This window comes from Pteropus alecto, unplaced genomic scaffold (assembly GCF_000325575.1).
Source record: "Pteropus alecto unplaced genomic scaffold, ASM32557v1 scaffold39, whole genome shotgun sequence".
Classification (NCBI taxonomy): domain Eukaryota; kingdom Metazoa; phylum Chordata; class Mammalia; order Chiroptera; family Pteropodidae; genus Pteropus; species Pteropus alecto.
Genome location: NW_006443568.1, coordinates 13,750,191 through 13,765,764, shown reverse-complemented (window position 1 = coordinate 13,765,764; position 15,574 = coordinate 13,750,191). Strand labels below are relative to the sequence as shown.

General features: G+C 48.0%; 1 protein-coding gene and 1 long non-coding RNA gene across 3 annotated transcripts in view; one reads left to right on the top strand and one right to left on the bottom strand.

The window, feature by feature from the left end:
• The window catches only part of PLA2G2E (phospholipase A2 group IIE), a 3,437-nt gene extending 2,216 nt beyond the window's left edge, over nucleotides 1–1,221 (bottom strand). Inside the window, exons 1-3 of the mRNA XM_025041486.1 lie at nucleotides 1,148–1,221; nucleotides 332–470; nucleotides 59–165 (exon numbers count right to left, since the gene is read on the bottom strand). Of these exons, the coding sequence (XP_024897254.1) occupies nucleotides 59–165; nucleotides 332–470; nucleotides 1,148–1,187 (286 nt within the window). The 5' untranslated portion in view covers nucleotides 1,188–1,221. The remainder of the gene's footprint in view (nucleotides 1–58; nucleotides 166–331; nucleotides 471–1,147) is intronic.
• Nucleotides 1,222–3,566: 2,345 nt separating this feature from the next.
• LOC107196571 lies at nucleotides 3,567–10,462 on the top strand. 2 transcript variants are annotated; one of them, XR_003043843.1, is made up of 5 exons: nucleotides 3,567–3,675; nucleotides 4,356–4,550; nucleotides 5,253–5,429; nucleotides 7,713–7,843; nucleotides 10,281–10,462. It is a non-coding gene; the product is annotated as an uncharacterized LOC107196571 (long non-coding RNA). The 2 variants fall into 2 exon arrangements; XR_001518010.2 differs by lacking the exon at nucleotides 10,281–10,462 and adding an exon at nucleotides 7,971–9,133.
• The last annotated feature ends 5,112 nt before the right edge of the window (nucleotides 10,463–15,574 follow it).

The following is a 15,574-nucleotide window of genomic DNA, read 5'->3' as shown; positions in this document are numbered from 1 at the left end:
CCAACCCCCCCACCCCCTCATCCCCAGTGCCTGGGGCACTCTAGGCCTGTTTACTTACCACAGAAGATGTCACTCCTGCTGACAGAGAAAAGATACCTTTCCAGTTTGGGTTCACAGCCCAGCTTCTCCAGGCACTCATAGCAGCAGTCATGGGCATGGCAGCACCTGGAAGTGTCACCAGGGACTGGAGCCCAGGGGTCCAGGGCTCAAAGAGGCTTAAAGGAGACGTTAGCCCCCAATTTCTAGACGTCCCCCGCTCCTCCCTCCTCCCAGATACTCTCCCAGCTCCTCCATCCCCCAGGGAGGTCCCCGAGCCGCGCTGCCCGCTCACCAGTCCGTCTGGTCCACTGGCCAGTGGGAGCCACCGATGCCACAGTAGCAGCCATAGTCATTGTACTGCAGTGCCGGCTTACCCGTCATCTTCTCGATCATCACCCCAAACTGGACCAGGTTCCCCCAAGCCAGGGCCACTGCAGAGAGGGAGGGCAGAGGCCGTCAGATCTCTGAGGGTCCCCTGAGGTCCCCTCCAATCTGAGTGCAGACATCTCTCGGATTGTCCAGTTAACCTCACCCACCCGAGCACCTCGCTGCTGGCAGCAGTGCTGACTAATAATGTCTCTGTGACATCCCTGTCGCCTGGATCCCCCCGTCTCACCCCCATCATGTCCGGGCACCCAGCGCCCCTCCCACTCTCCTCTATCACCTCCCAGAATGCCCCCCATTGCTCCCCAAATGGCTCCTAAAGATCCCCGATGCCTCCCCCGGTGTCAGCCCCGACCCCCAGAAGCACCCTGTCCCCACTGAGTCTCATCAGATGCCACTGGCTAGACTTCTTGACCACTTGGACTTCCCAGAATCCCTCCAAATCCCTCCAGAAATGGGAGCTGGGGCGGAGGTGAAGCATCGTGGCAGGAGCCCTCGCGTGTGCTGTCTGGGGTCCCTGCCAGCCCCTTTCCCATGTCCCCCGGCCTACCTAGACTGCGTCCTTCCTCCCTCTTCCCCCTCTCCAATGGTCACTGCTGGCTCAAGCAGAAGTGACCTCAGGGTGACCCACCACATCCTCCCCAGGGCCAGACTCAGGGGCCTCCAGGGAGCTCAGGTTCCCAGCTGGGAAGGAGGAAGGGTGAAAGTCACGAAGGTCACTTACCCAGGAGGCAAAGGAAGGTCAGAAGAGGGGGAGGCTGCATCCTGGGGACAGGAGAGGTGAGCAGGGGTACAGGAGCCGGGCTGCAGGAGAAGGGAGAGAGCAGAGGCACCTCTGACCTCAGGGCACCTCCTCAATTCGTTAAATACAGGGGCCCTGTCCACTCCCCATCATTAACCCCTTAATGCTCAGTGACGCAATGATACTTCCAGGTCTGACACTTTGGCCAAGTTCCCAGGGGAGGGGCCGGCCTGGGGCTCTGCTTCCAGGCAGCTTGGGGAGGGGGGCAACCCGTGGCTCTTTGTTCTCACTGCCGCCCCCCACCCCACCCCCAGTCACCTACCCTTTTCAGAAATCACCGTACCAGCTCCTTCGGACCGAGGTCTGAGCCAGAGGCCGTGCTGGGCGCTTTTCCTTCTCGATACCTTTTTCTTACCCCCATTTTACGGATGCAGTGACTGAGGCCCAGGAAGGCTGAGAAACTCAAGTTCACGTGGCCTGGGAGTGCCAAGTACCAAGTCCGTCCTGTTCCCCCGCCGCTGGCTGCTCCCACCCCTTGCCTCACCCCCCAGCCTCTGTGTCACCCAGAGGGAGAACACTGAGAGAAGCTTGACCATCGGCAAAACACCAGGGGTCGAAGGCTGACCTTAGGGACTTTTCTTTATTGTTCTTTCCTGGGCAGGCTCCTACTTGTTTGACAAGCTGCAAAAATGACCCCAGATGTGAATTCTGTCTCCCCAAATTCTTGAGCCGTGGGGTAGTGTGGCTGCTGGAGAAACAGGCTCTGAGTCAGCTGGAAAACCCACATTCCAGCATGGACAGGAAACTTCCTTCTCCTTGATGTCACCTTAGGGGCTGGGCCAGAGAGACAGAAGCCCCCCTGGTCCAGCTCGTCCCCCAGGGAGAGCTGCTGTCCTCACTGTCAAAGGCATGGAGGAGAGGGCCCGGGTCTGTTGTGGTCAGAAATTTTAAAGTCGCACTGGTCACGGACTCACAGTGACTCATCCGCTGATCGCTGCCCCCTCCCTTGGGCACACTCAGGCAGAACTGGAAGCAAGACACCCCTGTCAGTGGCCTGTGACTTCCTCCTGCCCCTGCCTTCCCTGTTCCTGGTCTCTGACTGGGATAACTTGACCAGCCGCTTCCACCAATGTCCAAGGTCTGAGAGCTGCTTGGTCTGTGGCCTTGGAGTCTTAATTCTACCACTTATTACATGGCCATGGGCTGGTCATTTCCCCTGCTCAGGTTTTCCTGTCTGTATTATGGGCATAGAGGGCATCCCAACCTTGCCTCCTTCATGAAGGGCTGGGAAGCTCAAATGCAGCTGAGCGGGCAGCCTGCACCGAGGACTCACTCTGCACCAGGACTGCGCCAAGCCCTTCCCAGGCAGTCTCTCAAGAAGTCCTCAAATAGCCCTATGGCATGAGTGTTATGATCCCATTTTACGGAGAGGCAAACAGAGGCACACACCTATGTACGTGATGAGCCAGGATTTGGGCCAGGAGGTTCAAAGGGCTTAGCTAATTGCTGACAGTAGGCACGGTGCCTCATGCCCATGATTCCTGTAGAGGCCTCCAAAATGTTTTAATTTCTTTAAAAGTCAGAAGAGAACAATGAGCATAATCCAGTTGGGATTAGATTTGTCTCTAGACCAATGAGGTCCTAACATTTGCTTTTTACTTATTTATTTACTTATTTTTATGAAGAAAAAAGGCTCACAAAAGCAAAAGTACCCAGGGCCCATGACAAAAGTAATGCTGTGGCCCTGAGCATATGGCCTCCCCCCTTCAGGAGTTGACTTGGGGCCTGGTGTTGGCCTCCTTTCCAGACTCCTCTGGAGGAGGCTGGGTCTCACATGGAGGACAGGACGGAGCCCCGACCCATATTCCTTTAACCCACCCTGTCAGGGATTGCGTCCCTGGAGAGGGACAGGAAAGCTGGCGACAGGGATCCCAGGCAGTCATTTGGGGGTCAAAGGTTTTTGACACAGGAGTAAAGCGGGGTGAACACTGACATACATTCGGCAGTGGCCCTGCCTCCCGCCCCTCCCAGTTCCTGCTAATAACTCCTCCTGGACTCTGTGTGCTGGGCTCTGCTCACCCCATTTAAAGAAGACTTGGGGAAGGCGGCCAGAGAGGCAGGTCTGCCTGGCCAGGAGCACGCAGCCTCCGTGAGTCATGGTCTCCAGAGAGGGGGCTCTCCTGCGCTCACCATTGCCTTTTGATTTTAATGAGGGTACCTCCTGGCAGCCCCTGGCTCCTGGCCTGGATCACAAGAAACCAAACGATGAGTCATTGAGAAGCTACCTCCTAAACAACTGGAAATTAGCTTTGATTCCTGGGGAGGTTTGGCTCTCGGCCCTTCCTTCAGGGTGTTTCCTGGGAGTGTCAGGTTTCTGAGACAATCCCTCAGTGAGCCATTTTTAATCCTGACCTGGCCAAGATGGAGCCCCTGCAAGCCCCTGCCAGGATGTCCCTACTGGTGGCAGAAAACTGAAGACCATACGGCCAGAGTAAGGCAGGGAAATCCAGGTAGGCTTCCAGGTAGAGATATCTCCAGCAGCCATTTGAAGTAGGGGCACTGGGAGGGCTCGGACTTGGAGGAGAATTTCAGGCATTCAAAAATTATGGTTGGCTTTATGGTTTTCTCACCAGTGGCACAATGTGGTAGAATTGTCTCTGCATCAGTAAGATTAGGACTTGAGTGTTAGCTCCACCACTCAGGGCTGTGTGACCTTGGCCGGTCCTGTGACTTCTCTGAGCCCAGTTTCGTCATCCAAAATATGGGGATACTTAGACCTACCTTTCGGAGTTTTGGATCGAATGGAAAGGAAATAAAATGTGTAAAGCCCTTTGCGAGATGCCATGCCCGTAAGAGGAATCCACGAAAATTGGGTCCTTCCCACCCTCCCTCCTTACCTGGCCACAGAGGAGGCAGCTGCTATTCCCGGAGTTCAAAGCTTATACCCGTGGGGGTATAGCACGCAGCTGGGCCGGGGCCCCCAGCATTTCAGTGGGATTCTTGTCCCCACTTGACCGGTCTTAACTTCCGCAGGGTGGCTGGAGTGGAGGGGAGTGGAGAGAACAGAGCCCTGTCTTCCTTCTCTTGGTGTAAACTTACCCCTTGTAGGTTAGAAGTAGTCTTCCTCCTCCTCATCATTATCCTAACCATAAACATGGCGAAGCAATCACCACTTACTAAACTCTGACAGCGTGCCAGGCACGGAGCTGGGAGCTCGCAATCTGCTGGATCTCACCACTTCTGTTGCTTCCATCGGATCCTGAAGAATCCTGAGACTCTCCCAGCAAAATAGGATCACCTTATTCCTGAAGGATTCTTTGCCTGTTCCTCAGTGACTGTATCGAGGACTTGCTCTGTGCTGGGGATGCACGGAGAGCAGAACCAGGTATGATTCCTGTCCTCACGGGACTGAGAGTCCAGTAGGGAGACAGACATTAGTAACTACCGACTGAGTGGAAATTTACAAATAGAGGTAAGTAGCTTGACAGAATGGTCCATGGAGCTATGAGAACATATCTGGGCTGGCAGTCAGTGAGGGCTTCTCTGCGAAAGAAATGGTTTAGCAGGGATCTTAAGAATTTAACTGGATGAAGAGGGAAGTGGAAAGAGTTTAAATAGAGGGACAGCCTGTGCAAAGGCCCGGCGGTCTGATGAACCTAGCACCCAGGTGGGGCTGAAAGGAGCCTGGGGTAGCTGGGGTGGTGATGGATGGGCCTCGAAGGGTAGAATCTACTGAGAAGCTGACCCGGGGACCTTGACCTCCCGTTCACCCCACAGTAAGCCTTTGTGCTTGAGCCTGATGGACAGGCAACCTAGAGCTTGCAGAATACTGGAGAGGACCTGGGAGCCCCCATGGGAATGAGGCAGCTCATTCCAGTGGGGAGCTCCATGGGCACCCAAATATTAGGGAAGCTTGTCCCTCCAGTGGGAATAGGCTTCGTACAGCTGTCGTCACACAGTCGGGTTCTCCTGTTTCTGATGGAGAGTAAAGAACTACGATCCTTGGTGTGAGCCTGTTGTCACCTTTCATATGGTCACCAACATCCTTGCAAAGATGTACAGTGACATCCTGTTGGTCTTTGTCCAGGGAATAATGGAATGCCCGTGAGCAGTTTGAAAGAAGGAGGTGTCCTGCTCATGTCCGTGTTTGGACAAGATGCTCCTGGCTGCTGAGAAGAGACCAAATAGGAAGGACACGGCAAGGAAGAGAAGGCCAGTGAGCAGGGGACCGCAGGCTCCCAGATGGCATGGCCCCACATATCAGGTGACAGGAAGGGGCTGTGCTGGGACGAACTCGGAGGGTGGTGGAGGCTGAGGAGGGGTATGAGTGCACTGGGCCACCACCCTCGTCACTGAGCCTTCATGGGTGCAGCAGTCATGAGGAGGGAGAGGAAGCAATGGACTCTCATCCCACAAATGCTCCACTGCTGACCAAAGAGGGAGAAGGCGGGCGAGGGCTCTGGGGAGCAGGGATGGCCACGTGGGTACAAGCGGGTGCCATATGCAGCACAAGGCCTGCGCGTTTTGCTGGGGAGCATGTGTTTGTAAGTGCCTGTGAGTGTCGGGGGACAAGCAGGCCCCACCTACTGTGAGGGACCCCTTTCCTCCTGAGTGCCACAGTGTCCTGGCTGGGGCAGTGCCATGGCCTCCGGGGTCAGGCTGCCTGGCTTCCCCACCAGCTTACTGGGTACCCTTGGGCAAATGACCTCACTTCCCAGAGTCTCCACTTCCTCATCGGTACAGCGGGATGGATAATGGTAGCATCCGGCTCATCACTTTGTTGGGGGAGTTAATAAAACAATGCCTGCAAAGTGCTGAGAGGAGGAGCCAGCAAGTCCCATGGTTGTGACTCTTTAGTTGCTGTCAGTAGCAGTATTTCTAGTTAGCACAGATTTGGGGGCTCCCTACCAAGCCCCTTCCTGCCTGGACCCTCCCTCCACTTCTTTCCTGGAGACCTCAAGAGCCTGTTCTGATTGGTGGTGGTCAGGTTCGCCCCTAACATTTCAACATTTGTGGGGGCTGGGGATCCTCACGCCGTATGTCTAAATGTTTAAAAGCCATCAATCAAGCACGTTCGATTCTTCTATCTAAATATACTTTCCTAACAACAAACTAAAGAATATATGGAAAGCCAGTTTCCATATGACTGAAAGTCAGAAATGTGTCCAAATCTATTGAGTTGAATTATTATTGCATATATCTGAGTGTTTTGTTGATGGGCTGGCAATGTTCGAGTAACTCATAAATATAAACTTCATAAATTATTATACATTTTATTTAATCAAATTCGTTTTTCATGCTTTTATTTCAGCAAAATCTCCAATTATGTTACAATCACATTTTCATGTAATTTGTGTTCCTCTGATAGTAATGACCTAAAAGATTTTAAAAACGTAATTGCATTTAAAGTGTATAAAATCTAAGTATTTCATAAAAAACAAAAATTAAACTAAAGAGGAAAAAATTAAAATTATTTTAATGATTTCAAAAGACTTCTAAAATCCTCTAAATTCTCAATGAAAACTAAAAGGTAAAATATAAATTACAGCTAATGAATATAAAAGCTTTTAATAAAATTAGTTGAATAGTCGACTTTTAAAAAGTTTTTTTTGTTGTTGAAATTTAGTTACATCTTACCAAATGTTTCAGTAAAGAGAAAACTATTTGCAATGCTGGCATTCAATGTCATTTAGTTGCCAGTGTACAAAACTGCTCTCATGACACACACGATATGTGTAGACGTACATTTATAGGAATTCGTGAGTAATATGCATTGCTTGATGCCCCCGATGTTCCTATCACCCTGTGAGACTGTGGCGCATATCACACTCTTTCCCCAGCCTCCAGACACCCTGATTTAGAAATGAACAGACACAAGAAAATGGATGTTTGGAACGAATGGGAAGTGATATTTTGCTGTGCAAGACGTAGCGCACTCATGCTATGGAGGGAAGGACCTCCATAGCATGAGCTCGTGAGCTCGTCCGTCCTTAAGTGCTCCTGCTGCTCAAGTCCTCCCTTCGAAGCGGGGTCCACCTCTGATGTGGGGCAAACAGCACAGCCCACAGCCCTCCTGACAGCCTTTCGTCTCTAAAGCACAAGGCGAGAAATGCAAGGAAGTGTTTCCTTGGGGCCTGAAGGGTCTTAGTTACCAGAGCGGATGTTCGAAGTGGGGGATGGTACTGCCCCAGGGCCAAGGGATAGAGGCACTCACAGGCCTTTCAGTAAATTTAGGGTGTGTGTCTGTGTGTGTATGTATGCGCATGCCTGTGTGTACATGTGTACATGTATGTGTGTGTTTGTGTGTATATGTGTGTATGTATGTGCTTGTGTGTGTGTGTGTGTGTGTGTGTGTGTGCGCGTGTGTGTGATATGTGGGGTCCTCTAATGCATGGGGCCCAGGGCAGGGCCTCCTTTAGTCTGCATCTCTAGTCTGTGCTGGTGGTAGTGATCGCCACCATTCATGCGACATCTCCTAGATTGTTCTAGGGGTTTTATACTAACTTCCACTGCAAATGCATGAAGTGGGTATTATTCCATTTTACAGTTGATGGAACTTAGGCTCAGTGTCTTGCCAAAGAAGTAACCAGCCAAGGCCACACAACCGACTACCCAATTCACAGGATGGGTCAGAAGCTGGATGGGTCTGATGCGGTTGCTCCATGCTGCCTCCCAGTGGTGAGTTTAGGCACAGGCCTGATACTGTTTACTCATTCCTGAGGCCCAGCATTCTGGATGTTGGTGTCCCTTTCTATGGATACATTAAGCTGACCTCAGCTGCGTGCTCTGACCCTTTGTGCTTTAGTCTTGCAGAGCCTGCTGCGATGCTCTCCCTGGAGGTATCCAGGTAACCAGAACCCAACCCTGGGGGCTTCTTCTTCCTAAAACTCTGCAAACTTCCTCTCTCCTGGGATCCATGATCTGACAGCACCAATGTCCTAGTGCTCAGGAATGCTGCTCCTTCGGAACTTAAGGAGCCTGTGACACAGGCTGGAGGAAAGAATCCCAAAGAGAGGGGTGAGAGATTGGGCTTTGGGCTCTGCTAGTAATCAACCCACTGCACCTCCTGGGCCTCTGTTTTCTCAACTGAGCTATGAGAAGAATGCATGGGAATCTACAGGAGCCCTTGCAGTTCAAAGGCACGCTCAGGCTTGGCCCTGCACCTGCTGGGGCTCTCAGCAAGATTCCAGGTGTGAAAGAGTCTGGATTCCCGTTATTCATTGCTGGTGACAGCCACCCCAAAACACAGTGGCTTGAGCAACAGCAATTTACTACTTCTCACAATTCTGGGGATTTATTGTGTGGTTCCTCTGCTGATTTCACCTGTGAGGCTGTTATTGCTGGAGGGTTCACTGGGCTGGAAGGTCCAAGATGGCCCCACTCCCTTGTCCGATGGTTGGTGCTGGCTTCAGCTGGATACCCTGATTCTCTTCTTCTACCAGGATGAGAGATATGACAGCTCATCCTCCACTTGACCTGATCAGCTTTCTTACATGCGGTCTTGGTGTTCCAAGGCGGCAAGGGCAGAAGCTACACCATCTCTTAAGGCTCTTGTGCCGAAACCCACCCACAATAGCCCTTCTGCTACATTCTACTGGTCGATGAAAGTCACAAACAGTCCAGATGCAATGGGTGAAGAAGTAGATTCTGCCTCTGAAAGGGGGAAATGACAAAGTCATGTTACAAAGGAACCTATACCCTATACCCTGAGATGAGAGGAATTTGTGGCCACTGGACAATTTATCACAGACTGTTAGAAAGGTGCCATCCTCAGGGATAACTTCAAATTAACTTACACCAGGAGATGGCAAACTTCTTCTACAAAAAGCCAGATAGTACTTATTTTAAGCTTTATGTACCATATGGTCTGTCACACTACTTCATGCTGCCCTTGTAGCTCAAAAGCAGCCAAGGACAATATGCAAACAAGAGTATGGCTGTGTTTCAATAAAACTTTATTTACAAAGACAGGTAGCAGACTGAGTTTGGCCCACGGGCCGTAGTTTGCCAACCCTTTACTTACACACATGTTGATCACTGTCCTGGAAACATCTGAGGGCAGGAATGATGTTCCATAGAGGTGGCCCTTGCTTTTAGACATAATGAATTCCTAAAATGCATATCATTAACAATATTGATCAGGTTACTTTCAGCTTATTTATTCATGAAGTAAATATTATTGAGTTCTTGCCTTGTGAGAGGTACTGTTCTAGGCATTGGGTAAGCGAGAGAGACAGTTTACTTGTTTTCTTGGAGCATATTTATACTCTACCTATTATAGAACAGAAAAAAAGTGTCTCAAACATCATAAGGAATTTTGGCCAGGCTCGATCAGGACTCAGGTTCAGTTTCTCTGTGATCATCCAGTTACCTCCTCTCTCTCCATGTATTGGATTTGTCCTCTTTATTCTCAGTCTGGCTTTACTCATGGAAGACATGAGCGCCAGGTAGTGGCTTCCTGGGGCTCCTTGCTTCCTTGTTCTCATTCAGGAGAGAGACTTCGCCCTCAACCAACAAGAGTCCCGATTGGTTTATCTGAGATCTTGTGCCTGGGAAAATGGCAAGTGATAACTGGCTTAGATCTGAGTTGCCAGGCCCAATTACTATGGCCAAGAGGATGGTAAGCCCCTGATGGCTTATACCAATCGGAACTCTCTTCCTGGGACTGGACCTGGGGTCATCCCATCCCCTGCTGGAGTGGGATAGATGAAAATCATCACAAAGCAAAGATGACAGTGTTTCTTCCCGTCATTTTTGTGGGGGATCAGCCAATGATACGGCAAAGCAGCAAACAGTGAAGTACAGGGGTTATTAAGCAGCATCAAGGGAGCAGGGCAGTGGAACACCAATGGTCAAGTGGTCACTGGGAAAAAAGTGATCACGTGACATCACTCAGATGCAAAGGGGACTGGGATCATAGCTCCTGACTGGGCTGCTGCCTTCATTCCAGGGATAACCTCCCAACGAGCAAGGAAGCCTGAAATTTTGGTGTCTGCCGCAGAAGTCTCTTCCAGGCCTTGAAGGCATCCTGTTCTTTTTCCTCATATCATTCATCGCAGTTTATGAGCATTTTTAAAAAATGCATATCTATTTGATTCTCTCTCTCTTTTTTCAGATTCTCAACTCCATGAGAGTAGGATAGTCATCATCGTATCCTCAGTGCTCAGCATGAAGTAAGCGTTCCATAAAAGTTGTCGAATGAGTAAAGAAAAGAAGATCTACATCTATATCCCAGATACCGACTTTCGATGTGGCAACGTATACTTATACATCGGTCCTTTCCATTGCAAGTAATAAAATAACCAATTTTCCATGTTAAATAAAAAAGTGGGTTATGGCTCAAGTCAGCGAAGATTCCGGAAGCATGGTAGCTTTCAGGCACGGCTGGATTGTGACTCTCGCTCTGTTTTCTTTGCAGTTCTTTCTATCCTGCTCTCTCTCAGCGTCACTTTTGTTCCTAAGCTGACTCCTCTAGTGAAGCTAAGATGATCGAATGTAACCAGGGCCTCATACTTCCTCATTCATACTGGGAGAAAAAAAAGGAGGCACAACACCCCACTGTCACTGCACAAAAGTCTTCAGCCAACCGAGAACAATCTTTAGTCACAAAGAGGATAATATGGAAGCTGACCGACCTTTCCTTTGGGCCCACCCTCGGATCTAGGGGACAGGAGTATTTGAACAACTCCATGATGGCTGTGCAACAGGGGAGGGAAGGGTGAATTCCCAAAGGAAGACCTGAGTTCTATCAGGAAGGTCTTAAGAGGGTAAATGGGCATGGCAGAAACTCAGCATATCCCTTTCACTGCTGTGTTTCCAGAAATTAGGGTGTTTCTAGAACTGCTTATAGTCAATCCAGAAATGTCTATTTAATTGGAGGTGAGGTGGGCGGAAAGGTCCATTATTGTGAGGCCAGGGAGTAACACCAAATTCGAACTAACTCAATAAAATCGTGGAGCTGAAACTACTCCCAGATTTGGGCAATTCTGGAGATAGTCTTTGCTCTAAGCCTCAGAGTCTTAATCTAGGGATATAAAATTTGCAAATTCATAAGTTCTTAGACTATACGTAAGTAATATCCAGGAAGTCAGCATACTGAGAATCATGTAGGGTGCCTACCTGTCAGCCAGAATGCTAAACAAACAATTGGATTTCCTTAAACAAAGAGAAATGACAACCCTTGGAAGACAAGCCAGCAAGATAAATGTAAGAACAAAGAGTTCATCTCAATAACAAAACAAAGCAGCTCTGGTGCTCCCAGCGAGTCTTGCAACACAAATGGAGGCGTTGCCAGAGCAGCAGCAAACACCTCAGCATTGCCTGGCGATACCCCAACCAGGTGCAAATTAATGCCCACCAAGTCCTTACAAAGAGAGAGATGAATTCCACACATTCAATTGAGCAAACATTAAGAGTTCTAACACTGTGTTGATTGCCAAGATGAAAAGACTGCGTTGGTCCCAATGGACAGAAAAGCAAATGTGTGAGCGGCTATAAAAGATGTGTGTGTATAAAGCACAAGGGCCCACTGAGGAGGGACAATTCATTCCGCCTGGATGGCATCAAGGAGAGCTGCAGAGAGGGGCTGTTACCTGAGCTGGGGCCTTGAAGAGTAAAAAGGGTCCAGCTGGTGATATCCCCAAGGAGGGAAATGCAGTAGGGGCTGTGGCTAGAGCTCCACAAGCTCCGAAGTCCTATGGGAATTTTTGCTTTTCACTGCTCGGAATCCCTTCTCCCCTCCTTTGATATCATCCCATTTTGCCTTCTCTCATTCTATATGGTCCTAGTGAAATTGCCAATCACAATGAGGCCCCACCCTCAAAACAGATACATGACCCAAAACAGCCAATCAGACTCTCTCCTGGGAATCACATCCGTCAGCAGGAGATGAAAGTAGCTTAAGGCAAACGGAGCAGAGCATTCTGTCCTCAGCATCCTAAAGAGACTATTCATAAGGTTCTGCTACTGAGACTCCTTGCATCCTGTCCCTCCCAAGACCTGCTGGATCAGCTCTTCTTTCTAATTCCTGAGTCACCATGCTTCCTTTCACTAAGTTCCTTTTTGGCTTTGGTTAGCTAGAATAAATTTCTGTAGCTTGCAAAGATCTTTAATTGATATGGAAATTATACCAGGAAGAAGGTTGTAGGCAACAGCCCCTGAAGGAAATTAGGGAGTCTGGGATTGGTTCGTGGGCAGAGATGAGACCATGATTTGGCATGCCAGCCACCCACAGTACTCACAGTCGCTAAACAGCCACCTGCTCACCAAGGCAAAACTTGGGTGACTGGATGGTAGCTGCCATCAACAATTTAAAGGGGATGAGGAATGAGGAGACCTTATGGTGGGATGGTTGCTTTGACAGAATTAGGTTAATTAAAGAAAGAGATATTTACTATACATGGCACCATCCATATCACATGTTTCTTGTTTATTTCTTCTGTTCTCCTCTAATAAAATATGAGTTCCTTGAGGGCAGGCACTGTCTTGTGCACTGCTCTGTCCCCAGTCCCTAGAACAATGCCTGGCACTTAAGTATTTGATGAACAAATGGGAATAAACAGCAAGCTCAAGCTTAGGATTTCTAGAGCAAGAAACAGAAGAGTTATCCCAGAAAGAATTGAAGGAATTTGCTAATTCATGCTATCAAAAATCTGGGGAGAAATTGTGAGGTCAGACGTTGAGGTTCCTTCATCTAGAATAAAATTTTAGGTCAGGTTAGACGTATTACTGTGGAGCCCTGGCCCGAGGTTCTTCAATTCAGTGTGCTAATTTGGGCATCCCCGTTGAGTCTAATGTTGCTTGGGTTGGCTAATTCAAATGCTGGTCCACATCACATGACGTGGCAAGCTAGACTCATTGTCTTCACCTTGGGGTAGGAATGAGACATGTTGAGGAGACATAATTCCTGATTGTATCTCTCCTGTGTACCCCACCTCCCACCCACCCTCTCGCTGTCCCCTGAGAAGGTCCAGCTTCCTCTTCTATCACTCTCACTCTGAGAACCTGATTGATGAGGAGAGCGCCATAATTTTTCAAAAGGCTGTTTTGGGATTTTCTTTCTTGGCCAGCAATGCTGGTGGGAGGGGCTGCTAATGAAATTATTTCAGTGGAGTTGAGGGATGCCCAGGGAGGCGCAGTCAAGAGGCAGTAAACAATCACTAGGGGCAAAATGATTGGGGCCGTCATGACAAGTAGCCATTGGATGAGGCGATGAGATCTCAGAGCACCAGAAAGAAAATGGGCCTATATCCCATGAAGGTCTTGTTTGGTTCGTGTAATTGACACACCTGAATGGCAGGATGGTGAATATACAGCATTTCAACTTCAATGAAGTTCCTTGGGGTCCAGGAGTGCATCAGGATATTCCTTTTAAATTAGAAGGAAGCTCAGACTGGCATTAGATTTCTATCAGGCATAGCTGTCATTCATTCTAGGATTCTTTTTATTATTTTTGTGACTGTATTTGGGACTTTATGTTTTCACTTTAGCTTACCTTATTATTTTATTGGAATGCATTCTCAGTTAATTTTCTAAAAAAAAGAAACAAACTTCTAAATTCTTCCATGTCCCCAAATATCTTGGTTGTCTTGTACTTTTTCTGGATGTAGAACTCTGGCCCAGAGGTTGGCAAACTGTGGCGCTTAGACCAAATTTAACCCTCTGCCTGATTCTTGTCCCTTTGTGGATAGCTGTTTATTCTCCCCTCTTTCTAGGATTCCTTATTCATTAAGGGTCTAAAATTTTATAGAGGTGTGGCTTGGTAGAAGTCTTTTCCCCATCTGATATTCTAGGCACTTAGTGAGGTCATTCAATCTGTGGACTATTAGTCTTTAGCTCTGAATTCTCATGTTTCTTTGAGAATTTCTTTTGTTCTGTTTTCTCTTTTTCAATTTTCTATAAGTTGAGCGTTGGACTTTCTAGATTGGTTTTCTGAGTCTCTTATCTTTTTGGTTATATTTTCTTTTTTTATAGTCTTTTTGTTCTAATTTCTGAGACTTATCTAGACTTTATCTTTCAATCCTTCCTTGATTAAAAAAATTCCAGCAATCTATTTTCTTGAAATTTCCAAGAGCTCTTTCGTGCTCTTTAGTTATCATTTTAACATAACTTCCTTACGCTTTATGAATGCATTATTTTCTTGAATCTTTCTGAGGCTAACAATTAGAGAATTTAAAAAATTATCCTCTGTTTCCTGAATTGTCTCTATTTCTTCTGGATCATGCCCCCCCTTGTTTACGGTGGCCTCCTTCATTTCCTTGATTATCTGTTCATATTTACAAACAAGACGATAAACATCTCTATACATGTGGGCTGGGCTTGTCATTCAGTGGATTCTGCTTTCAGATCAATGGGTAGAGAGCCAGGCTTGAAGAGTTCTTTTATCTTGAGCATTAAAGTCCATACTAATTGCCCTAATTATTCCTAGACATCTTGCTGAAATAGGGAAAAGTCCTCTGATTTTTTTACTAGGAGTGTAGTGGTGGTGATATGGTGGGGGAGGAGGAACATATTGGATACCCAGGCACTAGGCATTCTCTCTGTGTATGTGTCTTTATGTGAATGTGAGTGTGAACCTGTGTGTGCGCACGTGTGTGTGTGTGTGTGTGTGTGTGTTGTAGTGCGAAGGGTTTGTATCAATACCTCCTCTCCATTTTGTTGGTAATAGCCAGATTTTACTTTGGAAAACAACCCCTTCTTCAGTTCCATGCGACCCTGTAGGGGTCGTCTCTCAAGGTGCCCTGCACTTTCCACCACAAGGGTAGAATTCGTGACCCAAGATGTCCAAGCACAGTCCTCTGTTTCTCCTGGCCACAGGGCTATTTCTGGGAATAGGCACCTAAACTGGACCAATCAGAATCTTTCATTAGATTTGATTTGTGGATCTCCCTATTCTTTGGATCTTGAGCTATAAAGACCATGCAAGCCTAGAGCTTCTAGTGACCATTTATCTTGTTTACATGGAAAAACCTGCCTGTAGAATGGAGCCAATACGTTGAGGGAGGCAGAGATAGATGATAGATTAGATAGATATGTAGATAGACAGATAGACAGACAGACAGATAGATAGATAGATAGATAGATAGATAGATAGATAGATAGATGATAGATTCTTTGATTCGACATTGTTTGACTTCCACTCTAAACCTTGATATTATATGAGCTTAACAAATTCTTTGTGACTTACTTTAGTTTGACTGGATTCTATCATTTGAAAGTGAGAAGGATCTCGACTAATCCAGGAGGTTTCCATGTGTGGCAGAAATCCCATCCTAATTGTACTCAGGGGATGTTTGGGTGGCATATAGAGGGGAAGCCAAGCAGCAGGTGCTGTGGTTGGAAACCTCAACAAATATCCGTGGGATCAACCGCGGCTTAACAAGAGTATAGCTCCAGCCTTACCAATGAGTC